The sequence below is a fragment of the Vanessa atalanta genome, chromosome 17 (assembly GCF_905147765.1).
Source record: "Vanessa atalanta chromosome 17, ilVanAtal1.2, whole genome shotgun sequence".
In the NCBI taxonomy this organism is placed as follows: Eukaryota; Metazoa; Arthropoda; class Insecta; order Lepidoptera; family Nymphalidae; genus Vanessa; species Vanessa atalanta.
Genome location: NC_061887.1, coordinates 2455466 through 2480899, shown reverse-complemented (window position 1 = coordinate 2480899; position 25434 = coordinate 2455466). Strand labels below are relative to the sequence as shown.

Below are 25434 nucleotides of genomic sequence, written 5' to 3'. Positions count from 1 at the left end.
AACTAAGAAAGTAAAATTCAATTGCTCAATATTAATAGACGCGTATAGCGTATTAGAGTTGTGTGCGTATTATGAAGATTGAATGATAAAGTCAAAAGTGAAGCGGCAAACACTCACCAAGGAAGTCAACAAAGTCTGCGTAGTGCCGCGGGGAGATGTGCGCGAGGCGCGCGTGCGTGGTGGAGGCGTAGGCGCGCAGCGCGGCCTCGAGCAGCGGGCGGAGCGGCGTGGGCGGGCGCGGGGGAGGGGGCCGCGCGCGCGAGCAGCCCGCCGCCGCCACGCAGCAGCGCCGCAGCACGTCCGACTGCGCACAGGCCGATTGCGTTAGATAGCTCGCTTGTGCGGGGAGGTGCGCCCTGATACGCCAATTCGGTGCGATTCGAATTTATTGACAATCAGACTCGGTTGAACAAGTGATTCATTACTTTGTCAAATTCGACCAGCGGTGTTTGCAATTTTTTTGAATATTGTATTTCAAGAAAGATTTTTATTCTTTTTACGGACTCTCTTTTGACAGACTGAGGGACTATAAGACCCCATAATATTTACATTTACTAAGTACTAAATAAAATTAGTATAGAGTTTTGCTCACCAGTACGGGCGCACACTGCACATTCTTGACGAGGAGAGGTAGCATGGCCTGCAGCTCGGCGCGGCCCAGAGAGTGTGCGAGTGCGACCGCCCAATGGATGTCCGCGATGGCGGGGTGACTGTCCTGTAATATTTAATAATACAATAAATTAATTATTATTCATCTAAACGACATCGTACTTTAATTACAATTTATTGGATTACATTATCGACTCAATGAGCTTAGTTAAGTAATGATCACAACAAATCGTCGAGCACTCGCCTGGTTGTAGTGCAGGTGCAGGTTGCGCATGGCGAGCGTGGCGAGGCGCATGGCGCGCGCGGGCTGGCCGCGCTGCTCCATGTAGCGCGCCACGGCGAACAGCTGGCTGGAGGCCAGCGCGCCGCGCGCCGCCGCGCCGCCCACCGCCGCGCACGCCGCCTCGAACGCGCCCGCCGAGCCCTCGCACACCGACAGCGCGCTCAGCGCGCACCCGGGGGGGTCCTGGCGAATGTTAACGCGCTATGTACTAGGCTTCTTTGATATTCATTTTTTAGTAAGATTTTATTTATTTACGAATTAAAAAATAAATAATTGATATTCATTTTATTCAGGGCAAGGTTTCATCTTAAATTTACTTTTTAATATTCGTAGAGGGAGCATAAGAAGATTGAAGTGAGTTAGAGCTAAAGTTACCTTGGCGGCGCATTGTAAGGCTAGAGTGCGCGCGCACGCGCTGAGCTTCTCCTGCTGCTCGAAGCTGAGCCCGAGCCTGAGGGCCGTCGCGTGCGACATGGCGGCCGCGGCCACGGGGCCCGTCGCCTCCGTCGGAGTGAACAGCTCGTACCTGCGATGATTTCGATAATTATACACACAATAAATGACCACTTCCTTTAAATTGTTTTGTTATAGCAGCATCTGGATTGCTATTTTGACTTTGACTTTGAATCCTTTTGTAAATTCACAGCCAATATACGTGTAGCATAGATGTAAGTGCTAAGTGCTAAGTGCAGTGCTTGCATTGTGCAATGGGTGGATTTGTTTATAAAAATATATTTTAGCTGACATTACAAACTCACTGCGTAATTCTACTTATTTGTGCCTAAAACTACACAGCTAATAATCTTGACCACATTGTAAAAGATACAATTTGAAGCATTAACTCACCAGTTCTGCATGATGGAGAGCAGTGCGTCGAGCCCCAACTCCGTGGCGCACGTCACCAGCCATCGCACCATCTCGCGCCTTCGCCAGTTCACAGCCGAGAGAGTCATACGGAGGACCTGATCATTGAAGGAATGAATTGAATACTTGTCCATAATCCTCTGAAGATAAAAAAGGGAAGCTTTATTTGGCGGTAAATTTAAAGTCGTGCAAAGTACATATTGGGAGCGATTTAAGGAGGACACGACAGGGTCTCGCGTCGAGGTCTGCCGGGCGGCGAGCGGTACCTGCAGGCCGAGCTCGAAGGCGGCGGCCAGCAGGTCGCGGTGGTGGTGCGGCGCGTCGGGCGGCGCGGCGTGGCGCAGCGCGTCCTGCGCCAGGCGGAACAGCTGCGCCGCCGAGCGCACGTGCCGCTGCGCCGCCGCCAGCGCCGCGCGCAGCCGTGCCGGCGTGCCGCGCGCCGCGCCTGCAGCGACAAACGATATTGTTGATACATGCCATGCGGTACTATACGGCTTATTGTGCTCGATAAACAGATATCAAGGTATTATGAAATATATGTCGGTTTTTTAGTCATATCCTATTTAGGAGTTAGGAGTAGAAACGAAAGTAGCCCAACGGCTCAGGATCAAACCTGCGACTCTTTACATCGCTGGGCGAATTGTGAATCCACTGATTTTTAATGTACTCTATTTGTGTTTATTATTCGTCTCGTGCTCGGCGGTGAAGTAACACAGTGTGGAAACCTGCATGTGTCTAATTTTAATGAAATTCTGCCACGTGTGTATCCACCAACTCGCAATGGAGCGGTGTGCTCCAAACCTTTTCCTTAAAAGGGAGCTGGCCTAGCATTGGGACTTTTACGGCTATCAGCCCGCCTAGCCTACAGGATACGAAGCGAGCGAGTGAGTGAAGGAATGTAAGTAGTCTGACCGAGCAGCGCGCTGGCGAGCGCGGCCTGCTGCTGCTCGGCGTGCTGCAGCGTGTGCCACGCGCCCGCGCCGCCCGCCGCCGCGCCGCCGCCGTCCAGCGCGTACGCCTCCTCCACCATCGGCAGTCTGCGACGCACACTCTCATCATTTCACATTCAACATAACCAGACAAGACCGTCCAAAGAGTATCACCCCCGGTATGCGAGGAGACCTACCTCATCGCCCGGAGGCCCACGCGGTAGGCCAGATCGGGGTCGGCGGGCAGCAGCGCCAGGAACAGGAAGCGCGCGAAGGTGTGCGCGGGCGCGGACCGCGGGTGCAGCTTGGTGCCGAGGCACGAGGCCGGCCCGCCCGCCAGCAGCGCGCGGGACACGCGCGCGCACACGCCGCCCGCCGCCTCGCCCTCCACGCGCTGCAGCTGGCTGATCAGCCGCTCCTCCTGCCGCCGCGAAACATTAATTACATGTGAGCAATGCGGCAGTATTCTACCGAGTAGATCCGACACTGTATTCGGCGGTCATTCTTTTATATTCATTATATTACATATTTTAAATCCAGAAAGAAAGGCACAGATCTTTTCGCATTAAAACAGAGTTATATTAAATTGTTGTTGTTGAATCGATAATGACGACCCTTTATTTAACTCATAACAATTTAAAAAATATATACATACTGATATTTATTAAGAATTATATTGTATTCAACTAGTATGTAATTTTGATTACATAATATTAAAAACGATGACTGTATTCAAAATGAGAGAATCTAAAACATACCTGCTTACAATACCTCTCTTGCGCATAGAGGCCGCTGGGTAACATTCTCTGCATGCCCAGGCCAAGTAGAGCGGCTTCCAGAGCAAGGGCGAGGTATGTTTCCTCGGGATTCTTACTACCGGCCACTGGCACGTGCTGATATCTGTATATAAAAATATAATTAATAATTACGGAAAATTATCACGATACACTGGGTGTGAATACATATATATTTTGAAAACAACTACAGAATCATAAAAAGGATTTTACAAGTTAGTTTGATTCAAATATTACATAATCTTTAAAAAATTTAATAGCATTAACATCAAACAATATTATTAAGTAAATATTAAACAATACTAGTATAACAAGTTCGACAAGGTCGGTTACACTGGACATTATTCAATCAATTCCGTTTATTACATTTCGCTACACATTAACACGTAGAGTGACCCAAATACGGTAACAAATCAAACAAATGAATTCCAAACCAAATATACTTTACTTAAATCTTCATTTTACAGAGTTGTATTAAATGTTAGGCTAACACCGGTTCATAAGATAGAGTCCACACTCTCTCAAAACCAGCAAGAAACTCAGTCGTAACTCATATCTAATATTCGATGGAAGATAAAAATCGATACGAACGAATACATTTTAAGATGTATATATGTATATAAAAATGTCTTATTAGACCAAACAATGTTTGTAATATATACAGCCTATAAGCCTATAGTATAATCAGACCTATTGCGACCGACATGCACCTATTTAGATATTCGATTATAACTTAATTTATTATTATATTTAATTTATATAGTGAATGTATAATTTCATTACTTGTAACCATTTCATTTGACGTCACATGAAAAAAATACTATTTGTGACGCCTAACTTTGCCGCTCTGAAGTAGGTTATAATTTTGAAAGAGCAAAAGACGGCACGCCGTTGTATGCTGTCAATATACCAAAGATAATGTGAGTAGATTATCACCTGGGCGGCAGACCGGTGTTGGGCTCCTCGTCGATGTACGTGTGCAGTCTGGGCGAGGCGCGCTGGTCGTCCGGCGCCAGGCACGCGTCGGCCAGACACTCGTACACGCACCAGATTGCCTCCAACGTCCAACCCGTCCAGCATCTACTGTCTGTTAACAAAATAATAGTTTATTTTTATTCATCGATAGCGCGTCATAATGATAACACTGGATATGCACTAGTAGTAGTAGGTACAATCACCGTTTTTAACGGTAAATTGTGATGTGTTTGTTCTAATGCGTTTCATTTCAGAATTTTTCTTTCTTTCATTGTTTAGTTACGAACGTAACATGAAAAACTTAAATCAGTTATAATAGAGGTATCGAGTAAGAGCTAATTGTCGTCAAGCATCACCTCTGCCGATGCACCGCTGCGAGTGCGACAGCGCGCACGTGCTGGCGGCGGCCAGACACGCGCCGGCGTCCATGTGCGCGCACACGAGCGACAGCTTGGCGCGGTCGCACTGGCCGGCGCACGAGTCGCTGGCGCACGCGCCGCCCGCGCCGCTGCTGCTCGACGCCTCCCCGCCGCCCGCCTCCTGCCAACGTTGCTGGGCCACCTCCTGGCATGGCATACATATATCATTTAGTACTCACTATTACTTTGAGAAAATCGATTCAAAACGATATTATTAGAATATAAATAGCATTACAATATAAATAGTAAATTAATAAATATTCTCTCTGATAGGAGATTTGGGGTAATTAAAAAACACTGTTGAATTGCAAGTTGGTAGTTTCGGTGGAGTTTTCCTTCACCGCCAAGCACGAGATGACAACTCGAGCTCTGGACTCGAGAACGCATATACATGATCGTAAGCGGGGCAAAGGTACGCGTTAAACAGTAGGTTTGCAATAGGGGGCAAGTACAAGGGCAATGCAGACCTGGCGGTGGCGCATGGCGCGCGCGGCGGCGACGGCGAGGCGCAGCGCGGCGGGAGCGCGGCCGTGCGCGCGCAGCGCCTCGATGCGCGCGCCCACCACGGGCAGGTGCTCTGCCGGGTGCCAACATAGCTTTAGCGTGCGTGCTCAGGGAATGGTTTGTCGGACGTGCTTTTTATTTATATGGATATGGCATGACGATTGAATCTTAGCATTGTATTACATTCAAAGAAATTGCAAGCTCGAATTAATAAGAAATTTTTACAGTTTTGTCATTAATACAATTTTGTTTGTATTTTTTTAAATTCATTATTTCATATATATTACAAATAAATGACATTTGTCTAAATGAGCTTTTCGAGACTGAACTGAAAGTGTATTTAGAACTCACCGTGCCATAAGGGTTGTCCTAATTCATTAAACTTAGGGTAGGGCTGTAGTGAGGTAGAGCCTGTGGAAGCACCAGCTTTATCAGGTTTTTCAGGATCACAGAATTCATCTGAGCTTAAAATATTTTTAAGATGCTCATTTTCCCATGAAATGTCCACCGCGTCCAGGGCTCTATAAATATGACAAATTAGAATATTCATTACTCACACTTTTAGAATCGCATAAAATAGTTATAACAATTTCAAAAGAACGAAACATATTATGGAGTTATTTAAAAGTGTCCTTAATTCGAAATTAAATTCGGTTTCAAAACTAGAGAACCCCCCCCTTAAATCAATAAAAACTATTATTATTTAATCTCCACAGACTAGGCGTCTGTGCGCTTGGTTTTCTCACTCTCTTTTTCCTCTTTTTACAGGTCACATGACGCATTACATTATTCTGCCCCCACCATAAAATATAAGCTCTTTCGATAAAACTCACTTATGGAACACTGTTCTCGGCGTCAGCTGTGCCGGCCTCTGATTGTGAAGCCTAAGTCTTTTACTCGCTCTTCTGTACTCGCGTTCATAGCTGGAAATAGTGATAGGATATTACTCGAACATTATTTGTTACAAAAGTAAAAATAGTTATATGGTTCTATAATTTTGGTCAAATCGGTTTATGAAAGTCCACCTGTGTTTGACACACCTGATCACTACAATACGTCCTGTGAAGTTGGCCGGCTGGTCTCCTTTGAAATTGGCCGCCGTAATCGGTCAAAACGATATTATGATCATCATATGGTTACAGAATTTACATTATGAGAGAAATAGCTTTTGCTTTTACTTAGTGGTAGGGTATTGTGCAAGGCGTATGGGTAGGTACCACCCACTCAGATATTCTACCGCCAAACAGCAGTACTCAGTATTGTTGTGTTCCGGTTTGAAGGGTGAGTGAGCCAGTGTAACTACAGGCACATGGGACGTAACATCTTAGTTCCCAAGGTTGGTGGCGCATTGGTGATGTAAGGAATGGTTAATATTTCTTACAACGCCATTGTCTATGGGCGGTGGTGACCACTTACCATCAGGTGGCCCATTTGCTCGTCCGCCTACCAACATCATAAAAAAAAAAATTGCAAATCGATATATACTAGGAACGGTACAAGGCAAAATAACAATTTTTTACAGCGTACGCGTTGTCGGCTACGGGTTTTTAGACTGGTTTTATAGGCCTTTCATAGCATACAGTTATGCGGGTCTGTATTAAAATAAATTTATTCCTGAATTTTCAACCTACATTTGCGTGTCCACTCACGAACACTATTGTTAAGTTACGATAAAATGGTAGAGAAAATATAATAGATCCTTAAATACGGTTAAAAAAAAACAATTGTATATAAAAATAATATTTAACTCACTTATTAGGCCTAGATTCTTCATCAGAACTCTCTGAATGGGAATGCATTTCTCTTCTCTGTCTCTCTCTATGTCTTTCTCTATAATAAGAAAGTGTAAATTAAACTCTGATACCAACTTATCAAACGAAATTCCTAGGTTGGTACACACGTTTTACTTTACCTATCTCTCTCCTCTCTCTCCCGCAGTCTTTCTCTGTCCCTCTCTTCTCTATCCCTATGTCGTTCTCGGTCCCTATCTCGGTGATCTCTGTCTCGGTCCCTCTCGCTTCTTTCTCGCTCTCTCGCGTACTGAAAAAGAGGGAAGAATATTTGTTACATTAGTTAATTTTTTTTTGCTTATAATATAGTAGATATATGTAGTTAGGCACTTATTTAAAATTAAAATAAATGTTAGAAAAATGTTTTTATATATAAAAATGTTTTTATTTAATAGTTCCTTATTAATTACTAAAGTTATCAAAAAAACCTTATCTTACCAATGGAAACGATCTATAATCCGGATCTTCGGTCGGACAAACTTCAACAGCCGACCATTTCTCCAGCAGGTGTCTCCACTGCATCCTGTGATGTTTATTGCTACCAGGATCTAGAACTATGCTGACCCATAAAGCACCTAATTGCTCCCACAATTGCCGGCATTTCTCAGTCATCGGAGTGTTCTGATTCCTCCATAAGAGCAACCTGGGATCTGATAGGAACTGTTCAGTCATTAACATTAACATTCTTGGACCGTTTGAATCTTGCGCCCGTAACATTTCTCGCACCTGAAAAACAAGTAAATATGTGTTTAATATCATAAATAATAGTTACGACTGTTCTTCTAATAAGTGTTCAATTATATTTACCTTAGAAAATAATGAATTTAATTGCTTATTGGCATTATAATAAGTTCCCTGTAATAAATACGCTCGGACTTGTTCGCAGACCTGAAAACGAAAGCGTCACATGTTATACAATAGTTATAAAATATTTGAGAAAGGCAAAAGAAAGAAAGAGATCATTTAAATCATAAAATTAAAAAAAAAAACTTAATTGGCTACGGGATGTTAGTATAAAGATTGTGAACCTGCTGCTCATCCAAGTGCCAAGCGTGATGCGCGTCTGGCGGAGGTCCGGCTGTGGGGTCGGGCGCCCCACAGATCCTGTTGATAGCGGACCTCGCCTGCAACACCTCGTCGGCTAAGCGCTGCGCCGTCGGCAGCACCTCCGTGTGATGTTCTGCTATTAAATACTGCACGAACTTCTGGAGCTGCTGTCGGTCCATTTGAAGGAGGGTTTCTGGAATGAAATATTGCGATTAAGGAAAAATATTTTTGAAACCTTTCATTTTTGTTAAAGTGATTATTCTTATTAAAAGCAGGTCAGTGTGCAAGTCACGTGTAAAACAAATCTAGACACTTTTTTGCTGCTGACGCATGAGTAGCGTTAGAATGTATTTTTTTTTTCTAAATATATTCTTCTTGAAAGTAATGACATATATTTATAAAGTACTTTTTGAGCCAATTCATGTATGTTACCTGATATTGGCACGCGTAATCGCACAGAATCTGCGTTTCGGATGCGGTAAAGCGCCAGCGCGACCACATGCTGGCACCAGAAGATGTCTCTCGCCTCGCAGCTGCATGTTACACCTGTTATTTTGCATCTGGAAAGAATAATTCATTGTAATTATTAGCAATAACTCTCTATTTCTAATTTGTCTGACCGATCTTAATATATTTTCAACCAAAAAATGCGCACAAAAGTAATTTAATTATTCATTTATCCATTAAGAGTCAATTTCAAGAAACTTTAACGTTGTATGATTTATGTCCAGTCAAGTAATGTCACAATATAACACATATAAACATAAAAATATAAAATATATTATATCTTAATCTTTAGTAATATGTTGAAATATTTTTTGTTTTTACTTAATAACCTGCTAGTTGGTAATTAACTTGGGTTTTTATTAAATTCAATGTTATGTCTTTTTAATTAAAAATTATTACCCTCAAATAAAAAAAAAAAAAACTTATTCATTTTATTTTCCTTAAACATTGAACTAAATATACACTTTTGAAACTTGAAATTAATTGATCCAAACGAAAATTAATGTTAAACTTGCATAAATATTACATAATAGGTAATTTGCATTGCATAATGTCACCACCTCTTAATTAGACTAATTTTATGTCAAAGAAATTTCCCATTTTTCAATTCGTATTAACAGCCAGTGGTCTACCAGATGGTATGTAGTTACCGTAGTCCTACAAAACGGTCTGTGCGCGATGTATAAGCTACTTCAATGCCCCGTCAACTAAAGGTCCCTTGTTCCTGAATTACTCATTCCAGAATACAGCATTTTGCTGTTTGGCGGTAGAATAAGTGATGAGTGGTTGGTGTTTATAAAGCCTAACTATCTCTATCCCTCTCGTATGTTTAAAATTTGACATGAGCAAGCGTGCTCATGTCAAATGTGAGTTTCTATCAAAGCGATACTATTCGGTATTATCAATTACAAAAGCCATTAGTACAGAACCAAGATAGGGATCTCTTCTCTCATGGCTGTTTCAAAAAGTTACATGAAGTGTACAAATCAGTAGCAGTCCGGTTTTAAGCAGACAATTTTATGTAAATGAAAACGAAAAAAATAAGCCACGAAGAAAATAATTGAATTCGATTACCTACTTATTTTGGTGAAAAAGTTCCATAAATTAATATAATACAAAAAAATAAATAATTCGATAGCGATGTTCATGGTACTGACAGCCGTCACGGCCTCAGCTGACGTCACGACGATACGCCGCTCCGTTTTCAAAATGTACTCATACTATCGTCAGTCATTTACATCTACACCTTAATTTATATTATAAATTCGAAATTCATTCTTATTCGTTTGTTACGCTTTCGTCTTAACTACACAATCGATCTTTATAGAAAAGGATACCCTTTTCTATAATCACCTGCTACGATCAATTTCCCTACGACGACAAAACTGCGGATAGAAACTAGTAAGTAAAAATCAAGATAGATCACGTAACACATAGAATATTTACGTTGATAAATTCTATAAAATAATTTATCAATCACTATGTAAACGTCGAATCTGACGGTTTGTTTATCGTTCATTTTGCATCATTCATTTCGGTCTTTCATTCAGAATGACAAGTCTAAAATAATCCGATAGCGATAAACTAAAAATGAAACAAACGTGACGAATTATTTCATTACTAAACCGATTCAACAATGTACATTCGCGTTCGGCATAGAAATGAATGGTTACTGGAGTGAACGTTTTTTTGAATGAATGTGTTTGATATCATCTTTACTATACATAGAACCGCTGGAGTTATTAAGTATGAAGTATTGTCAACTGAAAATTTATATTTGGAACAATATTAAAAAAATAAAACCGTTAAATACAATGTCCAAAATCATCTCCCTATTCGACTTAACAATATAACTTTTTATACTAAACCAAAATTATGTCTGAAAAGCTAGTTCTTCAGAAACAGATATTCAATATTGTAGTTAAATAAATGACAAATTGTTCGGAGACATTTTTAACAAAAGGCAGTTCAGGGACGACCTTTTATACTTTATCCACTGACAGTGACAAGGTTTTAAATTTCAATGCGATATTTGAACGAGAGAAAGTGTGATTTTAGGGTCGATTATTTTTGACATTCAACTTTCTTAAGAATAAAATTAAGGTTAAGAAAATGAAATTTGATACAATGAGGAGGATACTTTACATTTTTTTTTATAATGATTGTAGGTAAGAAGAATGATGTAGAAGTTTTATTTATAGTCATTTATTGGGAAATGGATACATGGTTTTTGCTCATAAAAATACTGAAAGGAGTTTTCGTTGTTCATGCACTAATAAAAATTTCTAATATCGATACAGATTAAAAAATTTACGTCTAGGATTTTTTTATCAACATGAAGTAAGTAAGATCAAAGTCAAAGTCAAAAATCTTTATTCAATATAGATTACATACTTGCTTATAATCTTGCTTATTGGTCAAAAAACTAGCACAGGTTCAAGATTACTACAAGCGATTTAATTTCTTCAATAATGTTAGACGAATATTTTAATATACCATACACTACCATACAATAGAGAAATTTAATCTGATCGTCTTATTTAAGTGTATACATACCTGTCGAAGGAAACTGTGACTCTGAACAACCTTTCAGGTTCGGAACAGGGAGGCACTGCGGCTGGAGCCCGAACCACGCCACTAAGGTGAAACCCTGAAACAATTCAATGATATAGTTAATTATTTGATTTTTGTGAAGGCATTTATCATAAGGATGAGGAATGCGACATAAATTGCCATTAGACTTAAAGGTTTGAATTTCTGACAGCTCCAAAGGACCTTAAACCCAAGTATTTGGTATTTATTTTAACCTTAGACATCTAAGCGTTCTTGAAAAAAAAGATCTTGACGATTGTTTTACTTTAAAAAAAAATACAATCAGGTAAAAAAAAACATTAAATAGAGGTCGAAGTTTCACTATTGTAAGTTAAAAAAAAGTTCACAAGGCCGATGTGAAAAAAAAATAGCTCGAATCGAATGTCAACCGTTAAAAACGATTATAACAGTTGCGTAAAATAAATGGGAGACTTTTGACATTGTTTCGCTAATCAAGTGTTTTGGGGGTCCGCAATCCGCAATGCGTAGGTACTGCGTACTACGCAATACGAATCAAGTAGGAACCACAGGTAAATAAATCAAACTCAAGTCATTACAAAGACATTGAAATCATTAAAGAAATTAGAAAACGTTTTGTTAACGCATATATAAAATAAACATGTGTTTCTTAAACTGCTATAAATCTTCACCCTAAATAAAAAAACGAACTGAATTTAAATACAATACTATCAGACTCATTTAATAATATAGTAAGTACCTTATTATTAAGAACTCATCCAAAACATCCATATTATAACAACAATTTTGAACAAAAGCCAATTTCCTATTTTAAAAAGCAATATTTTGTAAATAAGTCGTTAAAATTGTATATGTAGTTTTCAAAATGGCCGTCGACAATTTAGAGTTAACGATGTATACTAAAAATTACGAGCGCCAATCAAGCTCGTATCCTGTTATTGAGTTCTATACTTGGAATGAAAATGTTTGGTACATAATATATTAAATATAATGCAATTATTAAAAATATAAAGTGGGTATTAAGTCTATTATTTACATTATATATGTATCTATAATTAGCCAACACTGATCGGCGTAAATTAAATAGTAATCATATTAATACAAAAGTATCTTATACCATAATATTCCAGTAAAGATTTGAGATTTATGCGTGTAATTTTATTAGGATCAGTTAAGTCGTTAATGCGTAGTTGAGTAATAAATAGTCAAACACAAGAACTCGCTTTTATTATGTTAGTAAAATAATATTCGCTCAGTAATTAAAGTAACTGTTTTTTGTCAAAAGATAATAATAAGAAAAAAACATTTAGCGTTATAATTTAAATGCACGTTGAATTAAAACACATTAAATACGAAGCAATTTGATACGCATATAAATACATATTTAATTTGTTTTAGAATCGTTAAATAGTCCATAGCGTTTATTATTTCGCAGTTTTAAATCGATTTATCAATTACTAAAATGAAAATCCAATTCAACCGCAATTTCATTGTTCCGAATTTAAAACTTGTAGAGAATTGCATCACGACTGACTTAACCTCTATGCTTTGTGAAATCGTTATTTCGGCTGAATAAAGTTAAATATCGGAAATCATGTCAGAATTTAAGTGCTATTCAGTTTGGCGATGGAGACGGAAACACTGGCACTCGAGAAAGAGAACTAAGCTTGGTTTTTTGGTGAGAAAAAAAACGAATAAAACATGGCGGCGTTAGTACAGCTGTTTCTGCGATTTTATTGCGATTCGTTATCGGTGCGGACACGTTCGACGCAGCTGATCATACAACTATAATACATGCTACTTTCTTCCTTTAGTCCTTGAGCATAAAGATCAAATTGGCTTATATTTTTAGAGGTGTATCAAATGATCGTTCATATAGAAGGGAACGAGTCGCGTTTCGTTTGATAATTCTTCGATTAGAAATTGCAATTACAGCTATGCTATTATAACTTAGGTTTTGATTACATTAATGTATATTTAATTAAACGTCTTTTAATATATATTATAAAATCGAAAACCATAACGTATACAAATGTACAAAATCCACCAGACATAAAACATTAACAATTTCATTAATGTAAGTAAAATTAAAAAAAATATTTAAGAAAACAATTTATAAAAATGTTAATATCAGCCGGAAGACATCCATTGCTGGACAAAGACTAAAGGATTTTCACTACGGCTGGTCTTGCGCTGCTCCAACGGCTTCCCGCTCATATATTTATTAGTTTGTCTTCAATTACATTTCTATCAAAGGTAATTAATAGTCACAGATATATTTAAGTCACAAGCTAAAAGCAACAAACTTGCTTCTAACTTCTTCCAATTCCATTCCTACGACCGCTAATTTGAATTTAGCGCGAATTCGAAATTCAAAATAGGATTGCCGAGTCCTTTTCCCCAATACTAAATGTAGCTCGAGTCTCAACGTAACAAATTCGATGAAGTCACATACTGTAAGTATAAGGGAACATTTCTGACTATATGCGCATTGAATTTTGATTGGTTGATTAAACATTTTTTTTAAAATATTCGTCTTAATGCAGACACGCAATTGGTCCTTCTGATGATAAGTGGTCCTATTCGTCCATAGACATTGACAAGATGTTTAATGAGCTGCCAATGGAATGAGTTCCAAATGTACGTATCGGGTCATTCCAGTTGACCTACCCTTTAAATAGGAACACAACAACATTGCTGTTGAGCTGTAGAATAACTGATGATTATATGGAAATAACGTATCCAGAAAGGCTTGCACGAACCCCTACGCCAGTAGAGAATGATCTAATTAAAATCATTGTATAGTGGACCTCAACGAAATATACTTTACGCTCAGTTATACTATGCAAAGCACGTACCAATTTTTTAATCATTCTATGTTGGGTATTTGATGTTACCCGTTGGAGGAAATGAAATAATAATAATAATAAAAAAACTGCTTTTGGAAATACATTAACTCCATTTTTATTTGTGTATAAGTATATGGAAACCATAAATAAAAAATAAAATATGTTGTAGTATACAATACTATGTATACTATGTATATTCCTACTAATTTTATGAATGCGGAAGTAACTGTCTGTTACATATTCACGCTTAAGCCGCTGAACCGATTTAGATGAAATTTGGAATGGTGATAGTTTGAGTCTCGGGGAAGACAAAAGCTTATTTATTGTATTCTTCCCTCGAGGGGGTAAAATCAGGGGTGACGGTTAATGTGCCACAGGTAAAGTTTTATATATTTCGCGCGAGTAAAGCCGGAAACAGAAACTTACATTGACTAAAATGCTGGTGCGAATATTTGTCAGTGAAAAGATTATCAGTAAATTGTGTTCAAAAAAATAAAATGTGGTAACATTACGTCACGAACACACATACTCATATATATAATAATAATACAATAATTAAACCAAATTTACACATCATAGTTAAATGTAATTTGACCTCGATGTATGCAGGTCAGGAGGGGTCAAGGCGCCGTCTATTGTCGTTGGAAAATTAAACTTACGTAATGATTAATAACCTTGTTATTATTTCCTGTTTTATTTAAGAATATTACATCTAATTTAATGATACGAGCAAGCCATTCTGGATAACATTCAGTTATGCTATATATATATATATATATATATATATAATAATAATATATATATATATATATATATATATATTATTATTATTATATATGTATTGTTAGATTCCACAAGAGACATAACATCTAAGCATCATATAATCATCCATGGATAGTGCCGCATAGGCGATGTAAGACATAGTTAAAATTTCTTAGGGCGTCAATGTCTATAGGCAGTGGTGACCACTTACCATCAGGTGGTTTGCCGCATAAGCTTCCTTTCAGGAAAAGGTAGGCTGCTTCCTCTAGTAGGTACATTTAGTGCATAAACATTTAGTTGAGTTTCATCCGACACATGACAGACTTCCTCGCGATGTTTTAATTCACAATATATATTAATATGAATAATGCATTTAAATACAAATTGGTATGAAAACTCAGTTGTGTCACTTCGAATCTATTGTATTAGTATGATCCCACTGAATTTCTTTCGCCGGTTCTTCTCTGGTCCGATGTGTTAAATTCCGAACCGGTGGTAGATTTTTGACAATCAATAAGCAAGTGTAAACACTTCTATATTGAATAAAGATTTTTGACTTTGACTTTGACGCAACGTAAACTCTCAAAAGGAATAAACTTTTTACCCCATTTGTATTGGTCGCAGCATAATGGTATATAGCCTAAAGCCTTCTTCGATAAATGGGATATGTAACATTAAAGCATTTCTTTAAATCGGACAAACGAACAAACTCTTCAGCTTTAAAATATTAAAAAAATAAAACCGATGTCATATTATCCACAAATCAATAGCTTAGGAAGCAACACCGTATAGTTAATACATAATAGCCCTACGACTTCACTATTACAAATATAAGGAGTATCCACTACGTGGGGACAGCCCCATACAACCTTCTAAATTTTTAAACCTAACTGATATTCAGATCGATAGGCAGAAATAAATGATGACCCGTACCACTCTAATAAACGTGTCATACTGGTATCAAGAAATCTCTTTGATATATTTACTGAATAGAAGGAATCGTAAAACAGATAATCAACGAGACGTATAATTAATTCATAACGGAGCTTTGAAAGTTTTTTTTTTTTATATACATTATGATATGCGAAGACCATTTTTTCGAGGTTCTTTATTGTTATTGTCTGTTGGTATACAATGTATTTGCAAGATATTTAATTATGTTTATTTTTCAGGGCTTTTATTTAATTAAATACAATAATTTAAGAAGTAAATTTAAAACCAGTTCTATTAACCTGACCTGAAATTTTGCATAAAATTTCCCAAAAGACAATAGTTCAAAAGAGATAATATGTACTAAGTTTTCAAACCAATCAACGATAGAATCTTCAGCCTGAACCAGTAGTTATGCGTGAAGTTGTCACGGTAGATTTCTAATGACGTTACGTTTTAGAGGTGCCTGCTTCAATAGTATTTTATTTAAAATTGAATTAATTTAAAATAGAATGTTTTTATAATTTTTATCTTTGTCTATTCTTGCGTTACAAGCAAAACAAATTATAAAATTTTAATTTGTAGTTCTTTTATTAAGCTGTATTGTGTATACCTTTGCCTTTTTAAATAAAACCTATACATAGACAAAAATCACAATGAACATGTTAAGCAGAATACTGTCTTTCTACACACTTTTTGTTTAATAATTATAAATGTTTAGAAGTAATCTTTTTTTTTAATTAAAACAACGAACGAACGATCTTGTTATTAGTATTTATCTGTTATACGTATCGAGATTTTGCAATATTAGGCATTTAGAAAGTTGTTAAAACGCCTATACTAATCTTTATTTAAATAAAACCCGCTGTCAGGTCACATTCGCTTTGGGAAACATATTTCACATTTAATGAGTTTTTTCGAGAAATCAATACTATTAAACGTTATAAATTTAGTCGTTTTTATTGAAATAATTTATAGGTTCTTGTATTGCCAGATTCTAGTATGTTTTACAGTTCTCTTTAAATATAAATTATCATGATAAGTTTAATATATTAAGAACCGGATGAAATCGGCATTTTATTCTGTCCTACTTTCATCTTTGGAATTATTATTATTGATAACTGCTATCATTTTTGTTGAAACATGTACCATATGAAATACCATAGGTTCTTGAAATTAAGTGTTAATTAAGTAGATATACAATTTAATTATGTATGAGTCTAAATTGTTTTTGTTCGCGCTGTGAGCTCTGCGCACCATAAACCGGTCAAAACCAGTAATTTTTGGGCAAACGCCATAAATTTGCATGTAATAACAGTATGCGTGGGCCTGTGCGCTATTCATTTTTATTTACGACTGTACTTGTTTCACATCCAGCGGCGTTATAACTTTTGTACGCGACTGTATTGTGATTTTTATTTTAATTTTTTTTCCATTCCGGTATCTCTACTGTCGGTTTTTATTGTTCTTTGTTGTGGAAATTGGTAGCTTTGGCCTTGTTGAAGATTTAACTGATGGTTTATTTTATTGCTTTATTCTGACAGCGGCAAAAAATGGGGAGCCATCTTGTTCTGTTCATGAACCGAATCGTTTTTTAACTCTATTGAGAAATAATTACCTACTTACAAATTATATTTGGAGCATCAAGCTTTCACATAAAACTTCATGAAACTGATGTAAATGTTATCAATAGTATGAATCCAAGTAGTAGGTACTAGCTACGTTTTAAAAGTAACTTATTTCTGTTACTATACTTTTAATGGAAATATAATCACAATGAAAACATAAACAATATCGTATCGTAATATTATTAGCTAATTTCCATCGTTCGAATCAGATGGCCCACTTTCGAGCTCAAGACCAAAGTCTGTGTGAGTGACTCGATTCAAACCGGTTTGTTTACATTAATCACTATCTGTGTGCAACGAGCGCTTCTGTGTGAGTCATGTCGCTACGTCACTTTGTTTACGTCTAAGCTAGTGTGCGTGGAATGCTGTTGCGCGGATTGAGATTGTTTGGTAATGTGAGTGAAAACGTCACGTGGGGAGCGCGAACACGTGCGCGTGTGGGTGTGTTCGCGTGCCGACGTGACGTCACGGCGTTTCGTCACAAGCGTCGCTGTGTGCGCGGCGTCTACACGCCACTGTGTGCACCTCGTCAAGTCAATGTTACATTTTTGTGACCTTAACCGTAGCCATTTCGCAAGACTGTCCTTTACGTAATTGTCGTATCTAGCTCTACTAATTTCCGAGAATATGTAACTCCGATTATAAATAAAACATTGTAGATAATACATACACGTAATTAAATATTTTAATAAAGTCTCAATTATAATGATAACATTACAATTATATTTTATTCTAACAAGAAATACAAATGCCAGTTGCTACCATGTAGATAACCCCTATGATAATATGTATATATATATATTAATTAGCGATCTAACTGGTACTTACGTAATTTATAATTGTATATCACTGATGCATATATATTCTTGTTATATTTAATCCGTGTACATATGTTGTTATGCCTGAAACGCACTTATGTACAGGTATCTACAAATGTATATACAAATAGGGAATACAATTCAAACCATTATCTCTTTGATTTGTCGATCGATTTGAAAGTAAGAGTAGAAAAAGAAATAGTTCGAAACATGTCGCATGGCGAACACTAGACAAGATCAACTTGAAAACTGTCAGTATGATTTTTTTATTTTTTTATTGTGTCTCCAAAGACATGTTGTCCGTGCCTTTGGCCTACATTAGCAGCCTGTAAATTTCCCACTGCTGGGCTTAGCCCTCCCTTTGAGGAGAAGGTTTGGAGCATAATCCACCACGCTGCTTCAATGCGGGTTGGTGGAATACACACGTGGCAGAATTTCGTTTAAATTAGACACATGCAGGTTTCCTCACGATGTTTTCCTTCACCGCCGAGCACGAGATGAATTATAAACATAAATTTAGCACATGTAATTCAGTGGTGCTTGTCATGAAATTCAGTGGTGCTTGATTCAGCCTTTGGCCTATCTATCATTAATTTGTTTTGTTTTACTGGCGGTATCACAATTCAAGTTTGAGTTTGTATAAATCGAACATTTTAAGTTATATGGGCGCGGCCAGTACTTTTGTATAGAAATGCTCTAAACGACTTTAAACAGCCAACGGCTGACTTTGACAATACGAGTTATTTGAAATATTGCAGTTAAATTTCAAGATTTATTTTTTATATGGCAACCCTTACAGAGAAGATTTATTTAGCAGCAAGTGTTCGTGAATGGTCCACCATTTGCGATTGTGGAATCTATCGAAAATGTGGGGTGATTTTATGCTAATTGACTTTTGACTGCAAATGAAATTGTACTTAGTATTCTTATAGCAGAGTCCATTTTAGAATGTTCGGTTAAAAATATGTTACAATTATTATTAATGCAGTTTATATTGCATGGCAATTATATTGTGATTTTTTTTTCAATTTATAATACATTCGATAGAAAAAGAAATATTATTAATCTGGAAAATTCTTTGTCAGAGCATTACACATAAACAGAGTGATTTAAATATGGCAAAGGAGGTTTTATTCATTGAAATAATAAACTTGCCTGTTTTTCAATCGTTCGTCTATATAAATTACTAATTATATAAATACGAATACAACTCTGTCTGTTACGTTTTCAAAACCAAACCATTCAACTGAATTTTATGATTTCTTTTATAAAGCAAGCTTGAATATCTATAAACAATTAAGTTTATAGATATCTTGATAACTAGTTCATTTATATATGAGGATATATTATACAATCCATTTTGTTGAGGTTGACAATAGATATACGGGGAAGACTATTTGAGCTTGATTTGCTAATATTTCTATATTTATTTAATTATTTATGTTTTGTCAGTGGAAGGCGTCTCATTATCTCATGATCATAAATCATAAGTCACATTATACAATTAAGGACATGAATATGTGTCTACTACAATAATTCAATATTCAATACGACTGAGACGCAAACAAGAAAAGTCAGATGCTTTTTATTACAAACAAAAATGGCGCGTATGAATAAATTATGGATATTATGGATATATTAGTATAATAGTACCTTCTGCTTATAGAAATTCAAAAGGATCGGTAAGTAGGTATTCATTGTAACGGAACACAATAGTGTGAATTATTTTTAAATTCTGACATCTAGTGAGTAGTGCTAACAATTTTAATAAGAGTATTACACTTGTCTAAACATTGAATTAAAAACAATTTATTTACTTATAACTTAAATCTAAAAAATTGTATAGGTACGATCTTTTAGTTCGAGTTTGACATAAATGCCGAAAAATTATATTATAAAATGAATTAGATAAAACATATCGTTGAAATTTCTCAAAAGGTACGTACATAATAAATAGGTAATTCCTCCACGATCATTACAGTAAGTAACTATATAAAGTAGGAAAAATATAATTCAAAACGCATACACACTATTTTAATTTATATATTTACGTTCAAAAGTAATTTCGAACTACCTAAGAATCTCCTAAATTATAAAATCCGTTTTTTTATATAAATATCAGATTATTTATTTTTTGTTAGTAGGGATGTGTACAGATAATCAAAATAGAATCTTGAAATTGTATAGGCGGTGTTCGCACCTGCCCTTAAACAGGTGACGGAAGTCTATTAGTCCAACACCAACACTTGGGGACCAATTTGTTCTAGCGGCAAGAATTTTCGAATTGCAAGAGGGGAAATAATGTATTGCGTACATTCTACACTTGTATTGTTTATGCAAAAGCAGCAAAAAAAAAAAAACTTTTGTCGCTATGAGAAAGGCGGCAAATAGAAAAATTAATTTGCATGTTATTTGCGTAAAATATACGCAAATAAAGAAAGTGATATTTAAATTTGCCTAGTGATTTAATGTTGGGATATGTGTCTGTTACCAATTACATTGTTGGATAGATTTGTGACGTCTGTTTGAATCTATATTGTCATCTAATTCTGACAGCTTACATGGAACATTTAACATAAATGAAAGCCAAAATAAAAAATAATAAAAATGGTCATCTGTAATATTAACTACTATTTAATACGTAATTTATAAGAAAGTCCATAATGTTTAGGTTATTCGTATCTGCCCTAGCCTTAAGCATAACAATTAATAAGCCTACCCGCATGACAGCTGTCACATGTTAATCAAACAGGTATAAATTCAAAATGGCGACTCAAACGAACGTAAAGCAACCGACATTAACATGTTAAATAATATCCGGATGGGAATTTATTGCTTGCAAGTGTTTTTACCGCAGTCGGTAAGTTCGACTTGAGTTTATTAACATATATGCGGGCCAGATGGGACAGATAATATATTCTGAAATGTCCGTTGTCGATTATGTCATTAGCGTAATTATTATAACAGAATATAAATGTCATTACACTTTCATTTGACAGGAAGTGGTAAGTTTTTATATTTTAATTTATAATCTTTTATATATTCGGATACCATATGTTAAGTTGATTAATGAGGTTTTAGTTCCAATAATATTTTAAAAATGCGATTTTGTGATATACTTATTCTTATTTCATAAATATTAAAAGTATTTTTTTACCAACGGTGTTAGATACCAAAGTAAATATGTAGTTTGTTAGATGAGTGCGATCAAACATAAATACTTCACATGTATAGTACTAGTATCGATTTCGGACTAAAGTGTGTAATGAATTGTCGATTGTTTTACGTAAATAACGTAAAGGCTGTTCCACACACACGTCTTGAATCGAAAAAAAAATGTATTTTAAATTATTAAATGTTTTATTAATTGATTTTTAAATTAACGAACTGATCTACACGATTCTCGAAATACGTAAATTCCGTAATTTATGTTCTTATCTAAGACTCGGAGACTAGGCTAGGCTCTTTGTCATTCGTTAGATTGGTTCAGTGGTTTAGTCGTGAACTTCACAAACAGATAGACAAAGAGTTACGTCAATTACATTTCAAAACGTTCTAAACTGTATTCTAGTGTATATATGTAGATGAAAATTATTTTCGTATTTTACCGGGCTTATTAAAATTCGAATTTAAGTGGTCGATTTTTGATCAACTTAAATATAGCGTTTTTTAAAACATTTTTTTTTTCTGTTACGGTCAAACTCGTTGGCTATAATGAAAACGTCGGAGAACGTCGACAAGGAAGCAACTTGAAATAATTAAGAAAATTACGTTAATTGAGCGAAATATAAAGTATCGTTTTTTATACTATGTTAAAGTTTTAATTATGCTAATTTTGCATGGAATGATAAATTTCCATTTAACAGAAGCGTAGACATTTATTTTTGTCTTGGGTATTGATATTCGTAACAAATTTTCAGCCTAGCTAGCTAACCAGGATTGATTTATTACACACATGCGTGCGTAATAACATGTGCACTCTAAAGACCTCGCTGTCATATTCCGATTGGACGGCAATCTGACACGACCGGAACATCAGGCGAAGGGCCTACGGGTTTTCCTACTTTCCGAGGCACGGGAGTGTGACACCGGTGATTTCTGAGCTATAACTGAGATCACATCAACAGGGAAGCCAATAAGACAGGTTTGATGATCCAATCAAAATCAAAATATACTTTATTCAAGTAGGCTTTCACAAGCACTTTTGAAACGACATTTAACAAACTATACTACTAGCTACTACCGGTTCGGAATGTAGATTCTACCGAGAAGAACCGGGAAGATTCTGTAGTTACTCGTTTTCAACATTTAAAAATTACAGTCATATTAGTTAAATACAATCATACATACATATATGTATGTAATATATCCTGCCTGGAAATCAACAAGTGTTAACTCGACGCTTTTTTATCATCTATATAATCTTGTATCGAATAATACGATTTCTTTACCCATGTATTTTTTACAAATTAATTAATTTATGAAACGGCAAAGTTTAAAATGTCTTTCTTTCAATCATCATATTATATCAAACAGTAATACTAAGTATTGTTTAATTACAGTTTGAAGGGTGAAAAAGACAGTGTAACTAAAGTCACAAGGACCATTACATTTTAGTCGCGGTGTAGTAGGGACGGTTAATGTATCTTACAGTGCCAATGTTTATAAGTTGAGCGCTTACTATTGGGAATGCCCAAAGGCTATTAAAATTTTAAATATTATATCTTATACGAAGTCCTAGAAATATCAGCGTACTTATGCTCACTGGCGTGGCGGAGTGCCCTAGGCGTTTCCCGATATGACGCTCTCATTATTTTATTATACTATGCTTGAGAATATTTTTCGTAACCTCTTTGTTTGGTATACTAGATTTAGTAGTATTTTAAAATATAAAATAATTATCACATTTCTTACAGACGACAGATATCTTAATCTGAAGTTTAGTCACTGTTAAAATATTTGTAACACTAAATTTTTATCTCCTCTAATACAGAATCAAATGATATTGAATATTATGAATGCAAAATTTACTCTTGTCTTTGTCTGACTGTTTGTTTGTTGCTCTTTTACGGTCAAACCACTGCACCGAAATTGATGAAATTTGTTGTGAAGCGAGTTTGATTCCTAAGGAAGGACATAAGCTACATTTCTATGCCTAACATCTGACAACTAACCCCTATAATGCAAGTAAAGCAGAGGGCGACAACTACTATTATAAATGCGTAATTTCACGTCTTAACTACTCGTGAAATTTCAACACTTATCAGAGTTACAGAAAAGGGGGATATAGAGTACCTGTCTAATAAGTCCCTCTTATTAAATAAATATTTATCATAGTTTCGTTTATACTTGTGTGTATACCTTTATATATAAGTAGGCCAGCGTAAAATCAATGGATAAGCCCGTAGGCGTTTTTGTATATTGTGTAGTAAGAATCGTCATTCACACGAGTTTTTATTTATAAATAGCAAATTTACTTCGGTATTTTTATCGTAGTAGGTATATAATAGCAAAATACATAAATAGAATACGTAAACTTAACTCCGAGACAATATCGACAACAGTAAGTTCGTTTTAATGAATATAGAATTTCAGTTTCGACTTAAGTAGAGTATGTGTATCGCAGTAGATAAGTATATCCGCATTCTGAAATATGACATTCGTATTCAGCGGTGAGTTTTAAGTTTCGTCTTACAGAATAGCTCTGTTCTGTAAGAAAAAAAAACTGTTATATAATTTGGCTTAAAAGTTTAGCTTGATATATTAAATATAAAGTAGATATTCGGACTTTTTTTCGGATTTCTTTGAATGACAATGTATTGTAAATTTTTTTATTCATACGCAGTCTTTTCTTCTTATTTAATTTTGAGACTTGTCCTACACAGGTACGTAAGTCAAATATACGCAGACTTGTCCGTATTAATTTATTTGATATATTGAACTTACATGCCTCTCTTGCATTATTAAAATTCCGTTGTCTTGTGTTTGGTTAAATGCTATGTACCACTTTATAGTTTTGGAATATAATATCCATAAGATCTTTGCTCCTAGCCACATTTACACTTAAACTATACAACAGATGAGAATTCGTTGAGCACACATCGTCTCGCCTCTATTGACTTTCAGATAGCGTTCTATTTTGTTTCGAGATTAGTAATGAACTCTCAACAAAGGAACGTATATATTAAAACAGGTTTTTGAATTATATATTTAGAAAAATACGGTGAATAACTTATATTAAAATAATATATATATGTTGCATAATATTTTAATTAAATTAAGCGAGTGCAATGGCGCCAGTTTTTTTTTTATTCGAATTTTTTTTTTATGGAAATTATAATATATATTTTTTATTTAAAATGTTCAATTTTCATTTTATGTTTATTGTAGCAATTGCCCAAAACATCCGAATCTGATTGTTATATTAAATGTATTAACTTACTTGTTATTTACTAACAAGAATATGAAATTCACGTTGATCATGTTACAAATCTAAATTTTAAAGTTGTTTGAGTTGACCTCTATATAGTAAAAGACAAAGTTGCTTCCCGCTGTCTGTACGCTTAGATCTTAGGAACTACGCAACGGATTTTAATGCGGTTTTCATTAATAAACAGAGTGAACAAGAGGAAGGTTTATATGTATAATACGGAGAAAATCCTAGAACTTTATCCTAGGTTTTCTTTTTTTGTTTGTCTGCTTGGATTTGGGACGCCCGAAGCCCATATTTTGGTAAAGTTTTATGTACACTCTATTCCAACCATAAGAGGAGAAAAGCCAAATAAAAAACACTCGACAGCAAATTGACGGGACATAATTGGTCGAGAGTTCGATTAATCTATGATATTTACTATGGATTATTTATTTGAAACTGTCATCGGAATTCTGGAAGTAAAATTAAATTGGATATAAGTAGTTGATAGTAATAATTTTGTATTATAAAAAAAAAAATTTAATCATAAACTCCTAGCAGTGAACAATATAGCCGAGTTATTAGCGAATCGCTAAGGTTTGTTTATCTTTATTACTACTTCGATGGAATAGCCTATTACTTCATTTACAAATTACAGATGTCTCATCATTTATTAATACAAATATAATCGCAATTTGTATAAAATCCGAATAAAGTATAGTTAATTAGTTTAATGTTATTTT

At 35.7% G+C, this 25434-nt stretch overlaps 1 protein-coding gene across 1 annotated transcript in view; it reads right to left on the bottom strand.

Annotated features, from left to right (window-relative positions):
• Positions 1 to 25434, bottom strand: part of LOC125070362 (zinc finger SWIM domain-containing protein 4-like) — a 62884-nt gene that overhangs the window by 2454 nt on the left and 34996 nt on the right. The window contains exons 2-22 of the mRNA XM_047680200.1: positions 11278 to 11371; positions 8647 to 8774; positions 8196 to 8407; positions 7975 to 8055; positions 7606 to 7893; positions 7290 to 7417; positions 7130 to 7207; positions 6211 to 6300; positions 5729 to 5898; positions 5341 to 5450; positions 4811 to 5018; positions 4416 to 4566; positions 3444 to 3585; positions 2883 to 3106; positions 2669 to 2793; positions 2023 to 2201; positions 1739 to 1854; positions 1268 to 1418; positions 854 to 1075; positions 593 to 715; positions 118 to 304 (exon numbers count right to left, since the gene is read on the bottom strand). Coding sequence (XP_047536156.1) covers positions 118 to 304; positions 593 to 715; positions 854 to 1075; positions 1268 to 1418; positions 1739 to 1854; positions 2023 to 2201; positions 2669 to 2793; positions 2883 to 3106; positions 3444 to 3585; positions 4416 to 4566; positions 4811 to 5018; positions 5341 to 5450; positions 5729 to 5898; positions 6211 to 6300; positions 7130 to 7207; positions 7290 to 7417; positions 7606 to 7893; positions 7975 to 8055; positions 8196 to 8407; positions 8647 to 8774; positions 11278 to 11371 — 3207 coding nt within the window. The remainder of the gene's footprint in view (positions 1 to 117; positions 305 to 592; positions 716 to 853; positions 1076 to 1267; positions 1419 to 1738; positions 1855 to 2022; positions 2202 to 2668; positions 2794 to 2882; positions 3107 to 3443; positions 3586 to 4415; positions 4567 to 4810; positions 5019 to 5340; positions 5451 to 5728; positions 5899 to 6210; positions 6301 to 7129; positions 7208 to 7289; positions 7418 to 7605; positions 7894 to 7974; positions 8056 to 8195; positions 8408 to 8646; positions 8775 to 11277; positions 11372 to 25434) is intronic.